General features: G+C 42.1%; 1 protein-coding gene across 1 annotated transcript in view; it reads right to left on the reverse strand.

The window, feature by feature from the left end:
- Window positions 1-13,295: 13,295 nt before the first annotated feature.
- Window positions 13,296-18,740, reverse strand: part of aspm (assembly factor for spindle microtubules) — a 67,340-nt gene continuing 61,895 nt past the window's right edge. The window contains exons 27-28 of the mRNA XM_063063858.1: window positions 13,848-14,020; window positions 13,296-13,723 (exon numbers count right to left, since the gene is read on the reverse strand). Coding sequence (XP_062919928.1) covers window positions 13,621-13,723; window positions 13,848-14,020 — 276 coding nt within the window. The 3' untranslated portion in view covers window positions 13,296-13,620. The remainder of the gene's footprint in view (window positions 13,724-13,847; window positions 14,021-18,740) is intronic.

Here is an 18,740-nt window from a genome sequence, read left to right on the forward strand (position 1 = left end):
GGCCTCCACAGCTGCATGTGGCAACAAATTCCACAAATTTACCACCCTTTGGTTAAAAAAATATCTCCACATCTCTGTTTTGAAAGGAGCCTTCTTTCCTGAGGCTATGCCCTCTTGTCCTAGACTCTCCCACCATGGGAAACATCCTTTTTGAGTACTCTTGGGGGGGACAGCTTACCCAGGGGAAGCGACAGTGGCCGTGCCTCCGGCACAGAGTCTGGCCCTGTAGCTCAGAAGGGTAGGGCAAGGAAGAGGAGGGCAGTTGTGATAGGGGACTCGATAGTAAGGGGGTCAGATAGGCGATTCTGTGGACGCAGTCCAGAGACCCAGATGGTAGTTTGCCTCCCTGGTGCCAGGGTCTGGGATATTTCTGATCGTGTCCAAGATATCCTGAAGTGGGAGGGTGAGGAGCCAGAGGTCGTGGTACATATAGGTACCAATGACATAGGTAGGAAAAGGGATGAGGTCCTGAAAGGAGAATATAGGGAGCTAGGAAGGGAGTTGAGAAAAAGGACCACAAAGGTAGTAATCTCGGGATTACTGCCTGTGCCACGCGACAGTGAGAGTAGGAATGCGATGAGGTGGAGGATAAATGCGTGGCTGAGGGATTGGAGCAGGGGGCAGGGATTCAAGTTTTTGGATCATTGGGACCTCTTTTGGCGCAGGTGTGATCTGTACAAAAAGGACGGGTTACAATTGAATCCTAGGGGGACCAATATCCTGGCAAGGAGATTAGTGGGGGCTACTGAGGTGACTTTAAACTAGAATGGTTGGGGGGTGGGAATCAAATTAAAGAGGCTAGGCGTGAGGAGGTTAGTTCACGACAGAGGGATGGGAACCAGTGCAGGGAGACAGAGGGGTGTAAAGTGAGGGTAGAAGCAAAAAGTACAAAGGAGAAAAGTAAAAGTGGCAGGCCGACAAATCCAGGGCAAGCATTGAAAAGGGCCACTTTTCAACATAATTGTATAAGGGCTAAGAGAGTTGTAAAAGAGCGCCTGAAGGCTTTATGTGTCAATGCAAGGAGCATTCGTAATAAGGTGGATGAATTGAAAGTGCAGATTGTTATTAATGATTATGATATAGTTGGGATCACAGAGACATGGCTCCAGGGTGACCAGGGATGGGAGCTCAACGTTCAGGGATATTCAATATTCAGGAGGGATAGACGTGAAGGAAGGGGAGGTGGGGTGGTGTTGCTGGTTAAAGAAGAGATTAACGCAATAGAAAGGAAAGACATAAGCCGGGAAGATGTGGAATCGATATGGGTAGAGCTGCGTAACACTAAGGGGCAGAAGACGCTGGTGGGAGTTGTGTACAGGCCACCTAACAGTAGTAGTGAGGTCGGAGATGGTATTAAACAGGAAATTAGAAATGTGTTCAATAAAGGAACAGCAGTTATAATGGGTGACTTCAATCTACATGTAGACTGGGTGAACCAAACTGGTAAAGGTGCTGAGGAAGAGGATTTCTTGGAATGTATGCGGGATGGTTTTTTGAACCAACATGTCGAGGAACCAACTAGAGAGCAGGCTATTCTGGACTGGGTTTTGAGCAATGAGGAAGGGTTAATTAGCGATCTTGTCGTGAGAGGCCCCTTGGGTAAGAGTGACCATAATATTCATGGCAGATGCAATTTAATGTGGATAAATGTGAAGTTATCCACTTTGGTGGCAAAAATAGGAAAACAGATTATTATCTGAATGGTGGCCGATTAGGAAAAGGGGAGGTGCAACGAGACCTGGGTGTCATTATACACCAGTCATTGAAAGTGGGCATGCAGGTACAGCAGGCGGTGAAAAAGGCGAATGGTATGCTGGCATTTATAGCGAGAGGATTCGAGTACAGGAGCAGGGAGGTACTACTGCAGTTGTACAAGGCCTTGGTGAGACCACACCTGGAGTATTGTGTGCAGTTTTGGTCCCCTAATCTGAGAAAAGACATCTTTGCCATAGAGGGAGTACAAAGAAGGTTCACCAGATTGATTCCTGGGATGGCAGGACTTTCATATGAAGAAAGACTGGATGAACTGGGCTTGTACTCGTTGGAATTTAGAAGATTGAGGGGGGATCTGATTGAAACGTATAAGATCCTAAAGGGATTGGACAGGCTAGATGCAGGAAGATTATTCCCGATGTTGGGGAAGTCCAGAACGAGGGGTCACAGTTTGAGGATAGAGGGGAAGCCTTTTAGGACCGAGATTAGGAAAAACTTCTTCACACAGAGAGTGGTGAATCTGTGGAATTCTCTGCCACAGGAAACAGTTGAGGCCAGTTCATTGGCTATATTTAAGAGGGAGTTAGATATGGGCCTTGTGGCTACGGGGGTCATGGGGTATGGAGGGAAGGCTGGGGCGGGGTTCTGAGTTGGATGATCAGCCATGATCATAATAAATGGCGGTGCAGGCTCGAAGGGCCGAATGGCCTACTCCTGCACCTATTTTCTATGTTTCTATGTTTCTATGCTTCCACATCTACTCTGTCTAGGCCTTTCAATATTCGAAAGGTTTCAATGAGATCCCCCCCTTATCCTTCTGAATTCCAGCAAATACAGACCCAGAGCCATCAAACGTTCCTCATATGATAACCCTTTCATTCCTGGAATCATCCTTGTGAACCTCCTCTGGACACTCTCCGATGCCAGCACATCTTTTCTGAGATGAGGCGCCCAAAACTGTTCACAATACTCAAGGTGAGGCCTCATCAGTGCCTTATAAAGCCTCAGCATTACATCCTTGCTCTTGTATCCTAGACCTCTTGAAATGAATGCTGACATGGCATTTGCCTTCCTCACCACCGACTCAAACTGCAAGTTAACCTTCAGGGTGTTCTACTCGAGGACTCCCAAGTCCCTCTGCATCTCAGATCCTGGATTTTCTCCCTGTTCAGAAAATAGTCTGCACGTTTATTTCTACTACCAAAGTGCATGACCATGCATTTTCCAACATTGTGTTTCATTTGCCACTTTCTTGCCCATTCTCCTAATCTGCATCTTGCCTGTTTCGTCAACACTACCTGCCCCTTCACCAATCTTGGTATCATCTGCAAACCTGGCAACAAAGGCATCTATTCCATCATCTAAATCATTTATATACAATCATTTATTGTACTTGCTTCAAGCACCTCCTCTGGCAGCTCATTCCATATTCTTACCACCAACCATGTGAAAAAATTACTACGCAGGTCCCTCTTAAATCTTTTCCCTCTTTTCTTTAACATACTTCCTCTAATTCTCAACTCCCGAACCGTGGGATTAAAACTGTACATTAACCTCATCAAAACTCCTCTGGATCTTATACACCTCCAAGATCATGCATCATTCCTCCTTCACTCTAGGAAATAAATTCCTAGCTTGCTCAACCCCTCCCTACAAACTCAGTCCCTCAAGACCTAACATCATCCTCTTGAATCTTTTCTGGATTCTTTCCAGATTAATGGCATCTTTCCTTTAGCAGGGTTATAACAACAGTACTCCAAGTGTAGTCAACGGCATCTTTGCAACTGCAACATTTCATACTAACTTCTTTGCTCAGTGTCCAACTGATAAAGGCTAGTGCATCAAAAACCTTATTCACCACCTGTTATGTCGTTTTTCTAGTGTGGCTAACTCCCTTCTTATCATTTTCAAAGTTAAGCTTTTTCTTTTTAGCACACTGCTGTCTTAAAGCAGAGTGTTGTATCCATTGCACTTGCAGGAAATTCTCTTTCTTTTTTCCAGAGGCCTTCGCTTCTAAACTCTTAGCAATCAAGTGCAGTAACTTTACCACCTTGATCTTTAGATCACTTTCCCAATACTGAGGTGGTCTCATTTACACAATACACATGCCAGCCTATTGAATCCTTCAAAATTTTTTCTATTCTCCTTGGATTTTGGAGAGATTCAGGCTCCAGTCCATGAGTAGCTTTCTTTTTTTTTAGCATTTTCCCCTGAATCCCATCAAATACATTAATTAATGAAATAAGAAGAAGCTCTTTTGGATTTTAATTTGAGTTAATGTATGAGAAAGAGAGCGACTCAATCATAAACTTTCTAACATTAAGTTTATTGTAAAAGTACATAGAATAATAGAAAAGAGAAGACAAACATGACGTCTCTAAGAAGAGGAAGTCTGCAGACGCCGGAAATCTGCAAGAAGTGTGTGTTGCAAGAAATCTCTGGCTGTTCTGCCTGTAGACGACTTCGACTCAGGATGGCTGGTCTCGAATGCTTGTGATCATGGACAATGCCAGGATCACCACACTGAGAAGTCCAAAGAGTTCAGCCAACTTTCGAATGATGAAACCAACATCTTACAGTACATATGGATAAAGCTTATCAGACACACTTTAAGTGAATCCGTAGACATACTTAGTAATAACAATATTATATGCAAGTCAATGATCAGTTGCTCTTGACAATATCAAGTGTTCTCTTTGATAATTAATGTGCAGCAGAAGTTGCTTTGTGAAGCAGAGGTAGGTTTTAACAATGATTGATTACGCATCACCCTGTGATGATTTCAACCCCCTTTTGGGGTATTTCAAATGTCAGTTTCCTGCCTGCATCTGGAATGCATGGTGGTTACTTGCAGTGTCCAGCTTTGCTCCTCTGTACGTGGTTGCAAGGCATGAGTGAATTCTGCAGAAGAGTGGTCCTTAAAAACTCCGGAATTCACCAACCACAACAGGGTGTAGAGTTCTGTTCCTGCTCACTTACTATGCCGAGAAGTTACCATTTATAGTTTCATTGACCTAATTGTAACAAATTCTACTGATAATCTGACAGATTAATAGATTATGTCACTTGCAAATTTCGACAGATGTACATTCTGACTGATTGAATCTCCACCTGCTTTGGGGAAGTTCAATGTGCAGGATTGAAAGAGGCTGCGGAGGGTTATATCATCTGACAATCCACTCATGAGCACTACCCTCCCCACCATCAAGGGTTATCTTCAAGAGGTGGCACCTCAAATTGGTGGCATCCATCATTAAGGGCTCTCATTATCTGGGACATGCATTTTTGTTACGAGGGGTGATTGATAAGTTGGTGACCTAAGGTAGAAAGAGTCAATTTTAGAAAACCTAGCACATTAATTTTTCAACATAGTCCCCTCCTACATGTACACACTTAGTCCAGCGGTCGTGGAGCATACGGATCCCTTCCTTGTAGAAATGGTCCACAGCAGGGGTGATTGATAAGTTCATGGCCTAAGGTAGAAGGAAATGAGTTATTAACTTCAAACTTTCTGCATTTTCATGCAAAGAGTTGAACACGTGCATGTAACGAGAGCGTCTTGGACCTCCAGGTGGTCCACAGCAGGGGTGATTGATACGTTCGTGGCCTAAAGTAGAAGGAGATGAGTTTTACAGCTCTCGTTACATGCACGTGCAGTTCAACTCTTTGCATGAAAATGCAGAAAGCTTGAAGTTAATAACACATCTCCTTCTACCTTAGACCATGAACTTATCAATCACCCCTGCTGGGGATTGCTTCTGGAGGTCCAAGACGCTGACTTCTACAAAGAAGGGATCCGTATGCTCCACGACTGCTGGACTAGGTGTGTAAATGTAGGAAAAATAAATGTGCTAGGTTTTCTAAAATTGACTCCTTGTACCTTAGGTCATGAACTTATCAATCACCCCTCGTATTATTACCATGGCACAGGAGCCCAAAGACCATAATCAACATTTTAGGAACAGCGCCTTCCCTTTCACCAGCAGATTTCTAAATGGTCCATGAACATGACCTCATTATTCCTCTTTTTCATTATTCATTTTTTGTAACTTAGAGTAACTTTTATACCTTGCACTGTATAGCAGCTGCAAAAAAAAAACAAATTTCATGACATACAATTAGAGAAATAAATCTGATTCTGATTATCTAGCTGTTTTCAGCATCCTGTTGTAGATATTTGCATTTGGCATTCCGATTAGTATACAAGAAAAGAGATAATTATATTGCAGATGCTGGAACCTGGAACAATTTGCTGAAGGAATTCGGCAGGTCGAACAGCATCTGTTGCAGGAAAGGTATTATTCACATTTGGTAGCTTACTTTCCTTTCCTCCCTAACAGTTGAAATTATCCTTAGCAATGCATTTTGGTGAAGAGTTTTCTCAATGGAGGCAGGCTACCGTCAATCGTCTTTCTATTTTGTAACCCTATTAATATCTGCATCTGAAACAGGTAATTAGCGAATAATGATGTATCCATTTTCAGTAGCAGGTGATAGCCAATTTTAAACCAAACAATGAAGGGGTTCTTTTGGACCTATTGCACCTTTGTTGGCTCATCAGGACAATCCCATTCCTTTACTAATGTTTCCTACAAGAACTTCTCCCTAGATTCCCAACGTCTCCCACTGTCCTCTTGTCCCCTCCCCCTCCAACCCTGATCCTACCATTCACCCACTCACTGGAGCTAATCTTCCTGTGGCTAAGTAACAGACCTTTGTGCAGGATTTGGTAGATTTTAAACTTTGAAGTAGTTTAAACTTAAAATAATGTATGAAAAGATCAGGGACAAGAAGAATGATTTTCAAAGTAAACAGGCATGCCATCTCAGTGAAAACCAGTACCTGTATTAGCACCCAGTTAATAATTTATTGCAAAATCAATGTCACATTACAGTGATTGCACATCCTCATAACTTTTGGTAAAAAGAAAACATTCTTGCATGTGAGTTACCTGAAAGATAAAGTTAAACAATCTAGCAAATTGTTTAAATTCTTACACTGTGCTAAATGATACCAGCAAAGCTAGTCTGTTGTCAGAAAATAGGGCATTGGGTTTTGGACTTTGTAACTACACTGGATGGCGATCTAGTGCAGTTATACAGCGATGAGTTTATTTACATTGTTCAGTAACATTAGATTCAAAATCATTGCATAATAGTTTTACTTTGAAAGAACGATAGGAGGCTGAGGATAGAAGATATCATATTGTAAGAATGCGGAGACAGGGTAAATGGCACGTTTAAGAAATGTTAATTAAAGTACCCACAATGTGATTAATGATAAGTTATTGTCTCTGGGCTAGTGTTAGGTTTGCTGATTAAGCCGCAGTCTCAGATTGAAAACTGGTATCTGCTTACCGCACAGTAAAAATTTACCCAATTTATATGCAACATTACACATTTCATTGTTTAACATTGTTATCTTTCATATAACATACACGAGAGAGGCGTCTTTATATAAACAGATATGAGAACATGCAGTTGTGGTGCTAAAAGACCACATTGGGGTGATTGAAGCATTTCAAAGGGCAGTGTTTGAGATGTAGTTTTTGGAATGGTTGTATAAAATGAAATAGGATTGAAGTTAAAAAAGATAGATCACAAAAAGTATACTTGGCAGTGTCTGCTTCCCATGGGCTGAAATCCTCACTTGTACTTGCAAGTTTTATATTATTTTATGAAGCATCCTGTAGCTGTGTATGGTCAATGAGCTTGGAAGATTAGAGAGGTAATAATTGAATGTCTGAGCAAAGGGAAATGTCTTTGTATTTCATGAGAAGCCAAACATACTGTAATTTGAAGATTTTTGATCTCTTTGTCTTGTGTTTTATGTTACAATGAAAATGCTCATGGCACACAAACTGTTAATACATAACCACACGTTTTCATTGCTACCAGAAAAAGAGACACACAGAATATAAGCAGTCACCATTCAATATGATAATGGCTGGTCACCTTCTTCAGTTTTCTGCTCCTGGGTCCTCCCCATAACCGTTGATCCAAGAATATATTTCATGATTGGACTTCCACAGGCTTCTGTGGTAGAGAATTTCATTCTCACTACTCTCTGGGTGAAGAAACCTGCACACATTTCAATTCTAAATGACTTTCTCCTTACAGGCTATGACACCTGGATCTGAACCTCAGGAACTTCCACCCCAGATATTGTCTGTTGATTCTGTTCAAATTTTATAGTTTCTATAAGGTCCAGAAAGCTCCATTATATTCCCTCCATGGCAGAAACATCCTTCCTCAGACAACAAGACCAAAACTTCACACCATAATTAAATATGTGGTCTCACAAAGATTGTACAGTTACTGCAAGGCATTGTTGTCCCAGTACTCTAATCCTTTTGCAGTGAAGGTCAACATACCATATTTTTAAGAGATTGCTATACAAGGACACCCAGATCCTGATTGGGAAGAGGAGGTTCGACAGTCACCATTCAGGTAACAATCCGTACTTTTAGCTCTAACATGGATACCTTCATACTCACATTGAACTGCATTCACAGTGCTTTTTCTCATTCACCCAACTATTTAAAATCATATTTGAATCCCCTTTGCATTCTGCTCACAGTACCCTCTAGAATCATTTTAGCTGCAAATATGGAACTGTTATATTAAACTCTCTCATTCATACCACTGACATACTTGCAAATAACTAGGATTCCAAGCCCTGATCCCTCTAATTTCCCATTAATCACCATCTGGCAGACAAATGCTTATTCCTCCTTTGCCTCATCAATTAATTCTCAATCTAGGTCAGTATATTACCCCATTCTAAATGTTTTCACTTTCACTCTAACCTCTTTTGTTGGATCTTATCAAAAACCTTCTGAAAGTTCACATATATCACATCCATTTGCTCTCCCTTGCCTATTACATTGCAAAATAAAGTTAACGGAGAAGCAACTTTGTGTTTGACTGTTTATGAAAAGGGCGACTGTAAACTTTTCCTCCCTAGTGGGTCTACTAGTTGCACCATTTGGCTCTCATTTGTCTCACCTTCCATTTGAACACAATCCATTTTTAAAAAAAGCATCAACCACTGAATATCAATATTACTTAGTTAAAAATGATTTTTTGAAAATAATGATGTGCTTCTGCACCTACTACTGCTGTATAAAGACAAGACATAGGAGCAGAATTAGGCTTTTTGGCCCTTCAAATCTGTTCCACCATTCGATCGTGGCTGATTTATTTTCCCAGTCCTGCCTTACCCCTGTAACCCTTTCTAATCAATAATCTATCAAACTCCACTTTAAATATGCCCAATGACTTAGCCTCTACAGCCATCTGTGGAAATGAATTCCACAGATTCACCACTCTCTGGCCCTAGACTCTCGCACTATTGGAAAAATCATCTCCACCTCCACTCTTAGCCTTTCAATATTCCATAGGTTTCAATGAGATTCTTCCCCCATACCTCATTCTTCTAAACTCCAGTGAGTACAGGTCCAGAGCCATCAAATGCTCATATATTAAACCTTTCATTCCCAGGATTATACTTATAAACCCCCACTGGACCCTCTTCAATATCATTATATCTTTTCTTAGATAAGGGGGTGAAATCTGTTCATAATGCTCCAAATGTGGTCTGACCAGTGCCTTACGTAATGGAATATTCAGCTTTGGAAGCGGCAAGCTATTGCAGTGCATCCTTTGCATACATTTTTTTTGCTGGAATTTTAAAGGGATCCTTTTTCCTTGCTTACACTGCATGTGGACAAGCTTACAGCTTCATTTGCTGAAGAACTGTAAATGATGATGAATGTGGCGGTCTGTAGACCAGCTTCTGGTCTGATGATGGAAGAAATGTTGGTGAAATTAATTTGGAATTGGAAGCTGTTACTGGGGCTCCTAACACAAGGATGATTGTTGTACTCCAACAAATCAGTGTTCTATTGCTGCCCACAGCTTTGCACATTTCACCTAGGCTTTTAATGGCAAAGGCACCCAAACTTCATCTCTGGAATATGCTTTTTGAAAGCACTGACAGTGAGCAACTCATATCTCTTGATAAATCCTTCTGTCAACTAGCACTCTGGTGCTGAGTGGGCTGAAGGGCCATTGACTGGCCAGATTAGATTTGTTTTCCAGTTTGTGCTGAGAATGGTAGATTGCAATTTTGCAGATGCAATGAAAAAAAAATCTAGTTAGAGTCATAGCCTGATGTGAAACGTCTTCAAGTGTTTGATTGTTTATGAAGAGGAGTTACCTGGTGATCTTTTAAGGAATTGGTTAAGTGTAAAGGTGCTTTGCTCAGCACTCAAAATCCCAATTAACTTCACACTGGGAACACAATTTGCATAGATTACACTGGTTCTCAGTGAAAATAATAATCTTAAGGAAACCAAGGATAGGCAAAGTGTGCAGCCATGTGAAAAAGCTGCTTCCCAAGTTGTGAAATCTCTATTCAATCAGGTCTATTCTTGTTTATTTGAATCATGTACCAGGAACAATGATAAGTAAGAAGTTATTTATCTGCGGCAAAAACAAACATTCCTAACCCAAGCCCTGCTTCTTTGCTTTTTGACCAGTAATACAAGAGGATTTCTGATTTTATTTATTTTTTTCTTTTTCAACATATTCAAACAGCCTGCCACCAATCTAAGCTACTCAAAATTATCTGGGGTTTAAAACAAACTGATCTCTCACGAACCTTTCGGGTGGCACAGTAGGGTCGCGTAGGCTTAGCACTATTACAGTGCCAGTAACCTGGGCTCATTTCTTCTCCGTCTGTAAGGAGTCACCGTGACAGTATGGGTTTCCTCTAGGTGCCAAAGGTGTTTAGGTTAGTAGGTTAATGTGGTGAAATTGGGCAGTGCGGGCTTCAACTACTGCACAGAGTCTTGTCATCTTCAGAAGTTTTCTGATGACGCTGCCATAGTTGGATGCATCAGCAAGGGAGATGAGGCTGAGTACGGTGGAAACTTTGTCGCATGGTGTAAGCAGAATTATCTGCAGCTTAATGTGAAAAAGACTAAGGAGCTGGTGGTAGACCTGAGGAGAGTTAAGGTACGGGTGACCCCTGTTTCCATCCAGGGGGTCAGTGTGGACATGGTGGAGGATTACAAATACCTGGGGATACGAATTGACAATAAACTGGACTGGTCAAAGGACACTGAGGCTGTCTACAAGAAGGGTCAGAGCCGTCTCTATTTCCTGAGGGGACTGAGGTCCTTTAACATCTGCTGGACAATGCTGAGGATGTTCTACTAGCCTGTGGTGGCCAGTGCGATCATGTTTGCTGTTGTGTGCTGGGGCAGCAGGCTGACGGTAGCAGACACCAACAGAATCAACAGACTCATTCATAAGGCCAGTGATGTTGTGGGGATGGAACTGGACTCTCTGACAGTGGTGTCTAAAAAGAGGATGCTGTCCAAGTTGCATGCCATCTTGGACAATGTCTCCCATCCACTACATAATGATGATGGTGAGGACAATATGATTGATGTTCTGGAGCATGTTGATATTGAGGGAGAGGAGGTGTTGGAGTTGTTAAAATCCATTAGGACAGCTAAGTACCCGGGGCCTGACAGAATATTCCCCAGGCTGCTCCATGAGGCGGGAGAAGAGATTGCTGAGTCTCTAGCTAGGATCTTTATGTCCTCATTGTCCATGAGAATGGTACCAGAGGATTGGAGGGAGGCGAATGTTGTCCCCTTGTTCAAAAGAGGTAGTAGGGATAGTCCGGGTAATTATAGACCAGTGAGCCTTACGTCTGTGGTGGGAAAGCTGTTGGAAAAGATTCTTAGAGATAGGATCTCTAGGCATTTAGAGAATCATGGTCTGATCAGGGACAGTCAGCATGGCTTTGTGAAGGGCAGATCATGTCTAACAAGCCTGATAGAGTTCTTTGAGGAGGTGACCAGGCATATAGATGAAGGTAGTGCAGTGGATGTGATCTATATGGATTTTAGTAAGGCATTTGACAAGGCTCCACACGGTAGGCTCATTCAGAAAGTCAGAAGGCATGAGATCCAGGGAAATTTGGCCAGGTGGATTCAGAATTGGCTTGCCTGCAGAAAGCAGAGGGTGGTGGTGGAGGGAGTACATTCAGATTGGAGGATTGTGACTAGTGGTGTCCCACAAGGATCTGTTCTGGGACCTCTACTTTTCGTGATTTTTATTAATGACCTGGATGTAGGGGTAGAAGGGTGGGTTGGCAAGTTTGCAGACGACACAAAGGTTGGTGGTGTTATAGATAGTGTAGAGGATTGTCAAAGATTGCAGAGAGACAGTGATAGGATGCAGGAGTGGGCTGAGAAGTGGCAGATGGATTTCAACCTGGAGAAGTGTGAGGTGGTACACTTTGGAAGGACAAACTCCAAGGTAGAGTATAAAGTAAATGGCAGGATACTTGGTAGTGTGGAGGAGCAGAGGGATCTGGGGGTACATGTTCACAGATCCCTGAAAGTTGCCTCACAGGTAGATAGGGTAGTTAAGAAAGCTTATGGGGTGTTAGCTTTCATAAGTCAAGGGATAGAGTTTAATAGTCGCGATGTAATGATGCAGCTCTATAAAACTCTGGTTAGGCCACACTTGGAGTACTGTGTCCAGTTCTGGTCACCTCACTATAGAAAGGATGTGGAAGCATTGGAAAGGGTACAGAGGAGATTTACCAGGATGCTGCCTGGTTTAGAAAGTATGCATTATGATCAGAGATTAAGGGAGCTAGGGCTTTACTCTTTGGAGAGAAGGAGGATGAGAGGAGACATGATAGAGGTGTACAAGATAATAAGAGGAATAGATAGAGTGGATAGCCAGCGCCTCTTCCCCAGGGCACCACTGCTAAATACAAGAGGACATGGCTTTAAAGTAAGGGGTGGGAAGTTCAAGGGGGATATTAGAGGAAGGTTTTTTACTCAGAGTGGTTGGTGCGTGGAATGCACTGCCTGGGTCAGTGGTGGAGGCAGATACACTAGTGAAGTTTAAGAGACTACTAGACAGGTATATGAAGGAATTTAAGGTGGGGGCTTATATGGGAGGCAGGGTTTGAGGGTCAGCACAACATTGTGGGCCAAAGGGCCTGTACTGTGCTGTACTATTCTATGTTCTATAATGTAATGGTTGGGCACAGGAGTACGTTCAGCCAGAGACTCATTCCACTGAGATGCAACACAGAGCGTCATAGGAAGTCATTCCTGCCTTTGGCCATCAAACTTTACAACTCCTGCCTTAGAGGGTCAGACACCCTGAGCCAATAGGCTGGTCCTGGACCTATTTCCTGGCATAATCTACATATTACTATTTAACTATTTATGGTTTTATTATTACTATTTAATTATTTATGGCACAACTGTAATGAAAACCAATTTCCCCCGGGATCAATAAAGTATGACTATGACTATTGTTGGGACAGGAGCTGTGCTGTTACTGTGCTCTCTGTGTAAATAAAACAAAACTACAGAGCACATTTTTACTGACTGTATTGAAGTTCAGTGGAGACTTAGGTGATTATCTGTAAGGAGCTCCCATAGACAGTTTTCCTTCTCTACTTTAAACTATTAACCACAATATATTCATACAGCCAGGAAAAAAAGACATTACAAGACATTTCTATTTATAGTACTGTATGTAATATTGTAAAAATTTATTTCTTTTCCTTGTGACAATAAAAGGCAAGCATGGCAAACTGTACAAAAAGTATTAACAAATTTTGTTAACTTGTAAACAATTTATTGGATAACTCCACCCTCATTGTTTTCAGACTGAAGATGGACAATAACATTTCACCATGAGTGTCATGCATACGAAGGTTGCTTATGCAACCGAACTATATTTAACCAACTTTAGCAAATATACAAGCAGTACAAGTTGGAAAAGTTGAAGTTTTTTTGCATACATTTATATCAACATACCTAGCATTAAAATCAACTCTTTCCCCCTATTTTTTGAGATTTTAAAGAGAAATTCCAAGCGTATCTACGACCAACTGAATTGCTTTTAAAGGATCCACGACTTCTTTCACGTTGTCTCTCCTCAAGACCCAGTCTGGTTTTAATCTGCGAAACAGAGAAGTATAGAAATTTAGCCACGTCCTACAGGAAGAATTAAAGGAAACTGGAATGGGCAAGGTAAGGGAATGCCAGCAATGAACAAATGCAAAGAAAATAAATGGATTCTTACTTAGAAACTGCTCTTGTTCGCACTGGAGTGGCTGGAATATATAAACTACCATTGAGAGGAGCTTGCATGCGTTGCTTAACATTTACTCTGTCTGCATCCATTTTATGTTTCCTTGCTGTCAGTTTATAAACATTTCTGATTCGATCTACTGCTTTTGGCAAACTACGGACCTCCTGGAAGCAAAAACTATCATTAGATAATGTTACATTTATCAAATAATATTTTTCATTGTTTTGGTGGGACTACTGGAGAAGAAGAAATAAGCAGAAATTAATTGTGACCTTGTAATTATCAACACAAGTTTATTCTTTGCTACTTCTACTTATTCAACAAAATCGAAAGAGAGCAGACAAAATTGCTATTCTGTTAAACTGCATTCTGAGAGTAATGTGAAGTATGACGTGTTAAGAAATCATCTTAGATATGACAACCAAGTTCTTTATGTGTCAATGCAAGGAGCATTCGTAATAAGGTGGATGAATTGAAAGTGCAGATTGTTATTAATGATTATGATATAGTTGGGATCACAGAGACATGGCTCCAGGGTGACCAGGGATGAGAGCTCAACGTTCAGGGATATTCAATATTCAGGAGGGATAGACATGAAGGAAGGGGAGGTGGGGTGGCGTTGCTGGTTAATGAAGAGATTAACGCAATAAAAAGGAAGGACATAAGCCAGGAAGATGTGGAATCGATATGGGTAGAGCTGCGTAACACTAAGGGGCAGAAGACGCTGGTGGGAGTTGTGTACAGGCCACCTAACAGTAGTAGTGAGGTCGGAGATGGTATTAAACAGGAAATTAGAAATGTGTGCAATAAAGGAACAGCAGTTATAATGGGTGACTTCAATCTACATGTAGACTGGGTGAACCAAATTGGTAAAGGTGCTGAGGAAGAGGATTTCTTGGAATGTATGCGGGATGGTTTTTTGAACCAACATGTCGAGGAACCAACTAGAGAGCAGGCTATTCTGGACCGGGTTTTGAGCAATGAGGAAGGGTTAATTAGCGATCTTGTCGTGAGAGGCCCCTTGGGTAAGAGTGACCATAATATGGTGGAATTCTTCATTAATATGGAGAGTGACATAGTTAATTCAGAAACAAAGGTTCTGAACTTAAAGAGGGGTAACTTTGAAGGTATGAGACGTGAATTAGCTAAGATAGACTGGCAAATGACACTTAAAGGATTGACGGTGGATATGCAATGGCAAGCATTTGAAGGTTGCATGGATGAACTACAACAATTGTTCATCTCAGTTTGGCAAAAGAATAAATCAAGGAAGGTAGTGCACCCGTGGCTGACAAGAGAAATTAGGGATAGTATCAATTCCAAAGAAGTAGCATACAAATTAGCCAGAGAAAGTGGCTCACCTGAGGACTGGGAGAAATTCAGAGTTCAGCAGAGGAGGACAAAGGGCTTAATTAGGAAGGGGAAAAAAGATTATGAGAGAAAACTGGCGGAGAACATAAAAACGGACTGTAAAAGCTTTTATAGATATGTAAAAAGGAAAAGACTGGTAAAGACAAATGTAGGTCCCCTGCAGACAGAAACAGGTGAACTGATTATGGGGAGCAAGGACATGGCAGACCAATTGAATAATTACTTTGGTTCTGTCTTCACTAAGGAGGACATAAATAATCTTCCAGAAATAGTAAGGGACAGAGGGTCCAGTGAGATGGAGGAACTGAGTGAAATACATGTTAGTAGGGAAGTGGTGTTAGGTAAATTGAAGGGATTGAAGGCAGATAAATCCCCAGGGCCAGATGGTCTGCGTCCTAGAGTGCTTAAGGAAGTAGCCCAAGAAATAGTGGATGCATTAGTGATAATTTTTCAAAACTCGTTAGATTCTGGACTAGTTCCTGAGGATTGGAGGGTGGCTAATGTAACCCCACTTTTTAAAAAAGGAGGGAGAGAGAAACCGGGGAATTATAGACCCGTTAGCCTAACGTCGGTGGTGGGGAAACTGCTGGAGTCAGTTATCAAGGATGTGATAACAGCACAGTTGGAAAGCGGTGAAATGATCGGACAAAGTCAGCATGGATTTGTGAAAGGAAAATCATGTCTGACGAATCTCATAGAATTTTTTGAGGATGTAACTAGTAGAGTGGATAGGGGAGAACCAGTGGATGTGGTATATTTGGATTTTCAAAAGGCTTTTGACAAGGTCCCACACAGGAGATTAGTGTGCAAACTTAAAGCACATGGTATTGGGGGTAAGGTATTGGTGTGGGTGGAGAATTGGTTAGCAGACAGGAAGCAAAGAGTGGGAATAAACGGGACCTTTTCAGAATGGCAGGCGGTGACTAGTGGGGTACCGCAAGGCTCAGTGCTGGGACCCCAGTTGTTTACAATATATATTAATGACTTGGATGAGGGAATTAAATGCAGCATCTCCAAGTTTGCGGATGACACGAAGCTGGGTGGCAGTGTTAGCAGTGAGGAGGATGCTAAGAGGATGCAGGGTGACTTGGATAGGTTGGGTGAGTGGGCAAACTCATGGCAGATGCAATTTAACGTGGATAAATGTGAAGTTATCCACTTTGGTGGCAAAAATAGGAAAACAGATTATTATCTGAATGGTGGCCGATTAGGAAAAGGGGAGGTGCAACGAGACCTGGGTGTCATTATACACCAGTCATTGAAAGTGGGCATGCAGGTACAGCAGGCGGTGAAAAAGGCGAATGGTATGCTGGCATTTATAGCGAGAGGATTCGAGTACAGGAGCAGGGAGGTACTACTGCAGTTGTACAAGGCCTTGGTGAGACCACACCTGGAGTATTGTGTGCAGTTTTGGTCCCCTAATCTGAGGAAAGACATCTTTGCCATAGAGGGAGTACAAAGAAGGTTCACCAGATTGATTCCTGGGATGGCAGGACTTTCATATGAAGAAAGACTGGATGAACTGGGCTTGTACTCGTTGGAATTTAGAAGATTGAGGGGGGATCTGATTGCAACGAGACCTGGGTGTCATTATACACCAGTCATTGAAAGTGGGCATGCAGGTACAGCAGGCGGTGAAAAAGGCGAACGGTATGCTGGCATTTATAGCGAGAGGATTCGAGTACAGGAGCAGGGAGGTACTACTGCAGTTGTACAAGGCCTTGGTGAGACCACACCTGGAGTATTGTGTGCAGTTTTGGTCCCCTAATCTGAGGAAAGACATCTTTGCCATAGAGGGAGTACAAAGAAGGTTCACCAGATTGATTCCTGGGATGGCAGGTCTTTCATATGAAGAAAGACTGGATGAACTGGGCTTGTACTCGTTGGAATTTAGAAGATTGAGGGGGGATCTGATTGAAACGTATAAGATCCTAAAGGGATTGGACAGGCTAGATGCAGGAAGATTGTTCCCGATGTTGGGGAGGTCTAGAACGAGGGGTCACAGTTTGAGGATAGAGGGGAAGCCTTTTAGGACCGAGGTTAGGAAAAACTTCTTCACACAGAGAGTGGTGAATCTGTGGAATTCTCTGCCACAGCAAACTGTTGAGGCCAGTTCATTAGCTATGTTTAAAAGGAAGTTAGATATGGCCCTTGTGGCTACAGGGGTCAGGGGGTATGGAGGGAAGGCTGGGTTCTGAGTTGGATGATCAGCCATGATCATAATAAATGGCGGTGCAGGCTCGAAGGGCCGAATGGCCTACTCCTGCACCTATTTTCTATGTTTCTATGTTTCTATGGATGAACTGGGCTTGTACTCGTTGGAATTTAGAAGATTGAGGGGGGATCTGATTGAAACGTATAAGATCCTAAAGGGATTGGACAGGCTAGATGCAGGAAGATTGTTCCCGATGTTGGGGAAGTCCAGAACGAGGGGTCACAGTTTGAGGATAGAGGGGAAGCCTTTTAGGACCGAGATTAGGAAAAACTTCTTCACACAGAGAGTGGTGAATCTGTGGAATTCTCTGCCACAGGAAACAGTTGAGGCCAGTTCATTGGCTATGTTTAAGAGGGAGTTAGATATGGCCCTTGTGGCTACAGGGGTCAGGGGGTATGGAGGGAAGGCTGGGGCGGGGTTCTGAGTTGGATGATCAGCCATGATCATAATAAATGGCGGTGCAGGCTCGAAGGGCCAAATGGCCTACTCCTGCACCTATTTTCTATGTTTCTATGTTTCATATAGTTGCTATCAAAAAAACATTTTTTTCCACCAATTCAAGATCTGCCATGATGCGATACCCATCTAGATAATGTCAGGCAAAGATATTTCTTTCAACCACTGGAAATATCCTTCCAATCCATTGTAAGTAGCATGTGAAGACAATAGATGCAGGAGTAGGCCATTCGGTTTCGAGCCAGCACCACCAGTCACTGTGATCATGGCTGATCATCCACAATCAGTACCCTGTTCCTGCCTTCTCCCCATATCCCTTGACTCCGCTATCTCTAAAAGCTCTATCTAACTCTTCTTGAAAGAATCCAGAGAATTGGCCTCCACTACCTTCTTAGGCAGAGCATTCCACCGATCCACGGACCAAGGACATAAATCTACACTATCTGAAATTGTGATAACTATATGCAGCAGTCTTTAATTGTTACATTATTTTGTAATGATTTCCATAAAAAATACAAAGATTTCTGGCACTGAGCCAATGATTTTGGACAAAAAAAAACAAATTCTTGGATCTCAGTGTCCTCACAGACCCAGAACATTTGTTTTCTAGACTGCATTCTGAAACTTATATGCAAACATGCACCTTGCCACTTGTGTTGTTGCCTTTTTTGACCACCAATTCATCGCAAGTTAAGTGAAACATAATGAAATATTAACTTGAAGACAAAATTTACTCCCGGCATTGCCAAGAAAGTTTTTTTTTAGGAAAACGTTGCCGATAAGCAGAATGAAAGCTACCTTCAAGTTTTCTATGGTTGATTTGCCATGAAAATGAAGCTCAC

Source organism: Mobula hypostoma, chromosome 12 (genome assembly GCF_963921235.1).
Source record: "Mobula hypostoma chromosome 12, sMobHyp1.1, whole genome shotgun sequence".
NCBI lineage: Eukaryota > Metazoa > Chordata > Chondrichthyes > Myliobatiformes > Myliobatidae > Mobula > Mobula hypostoma.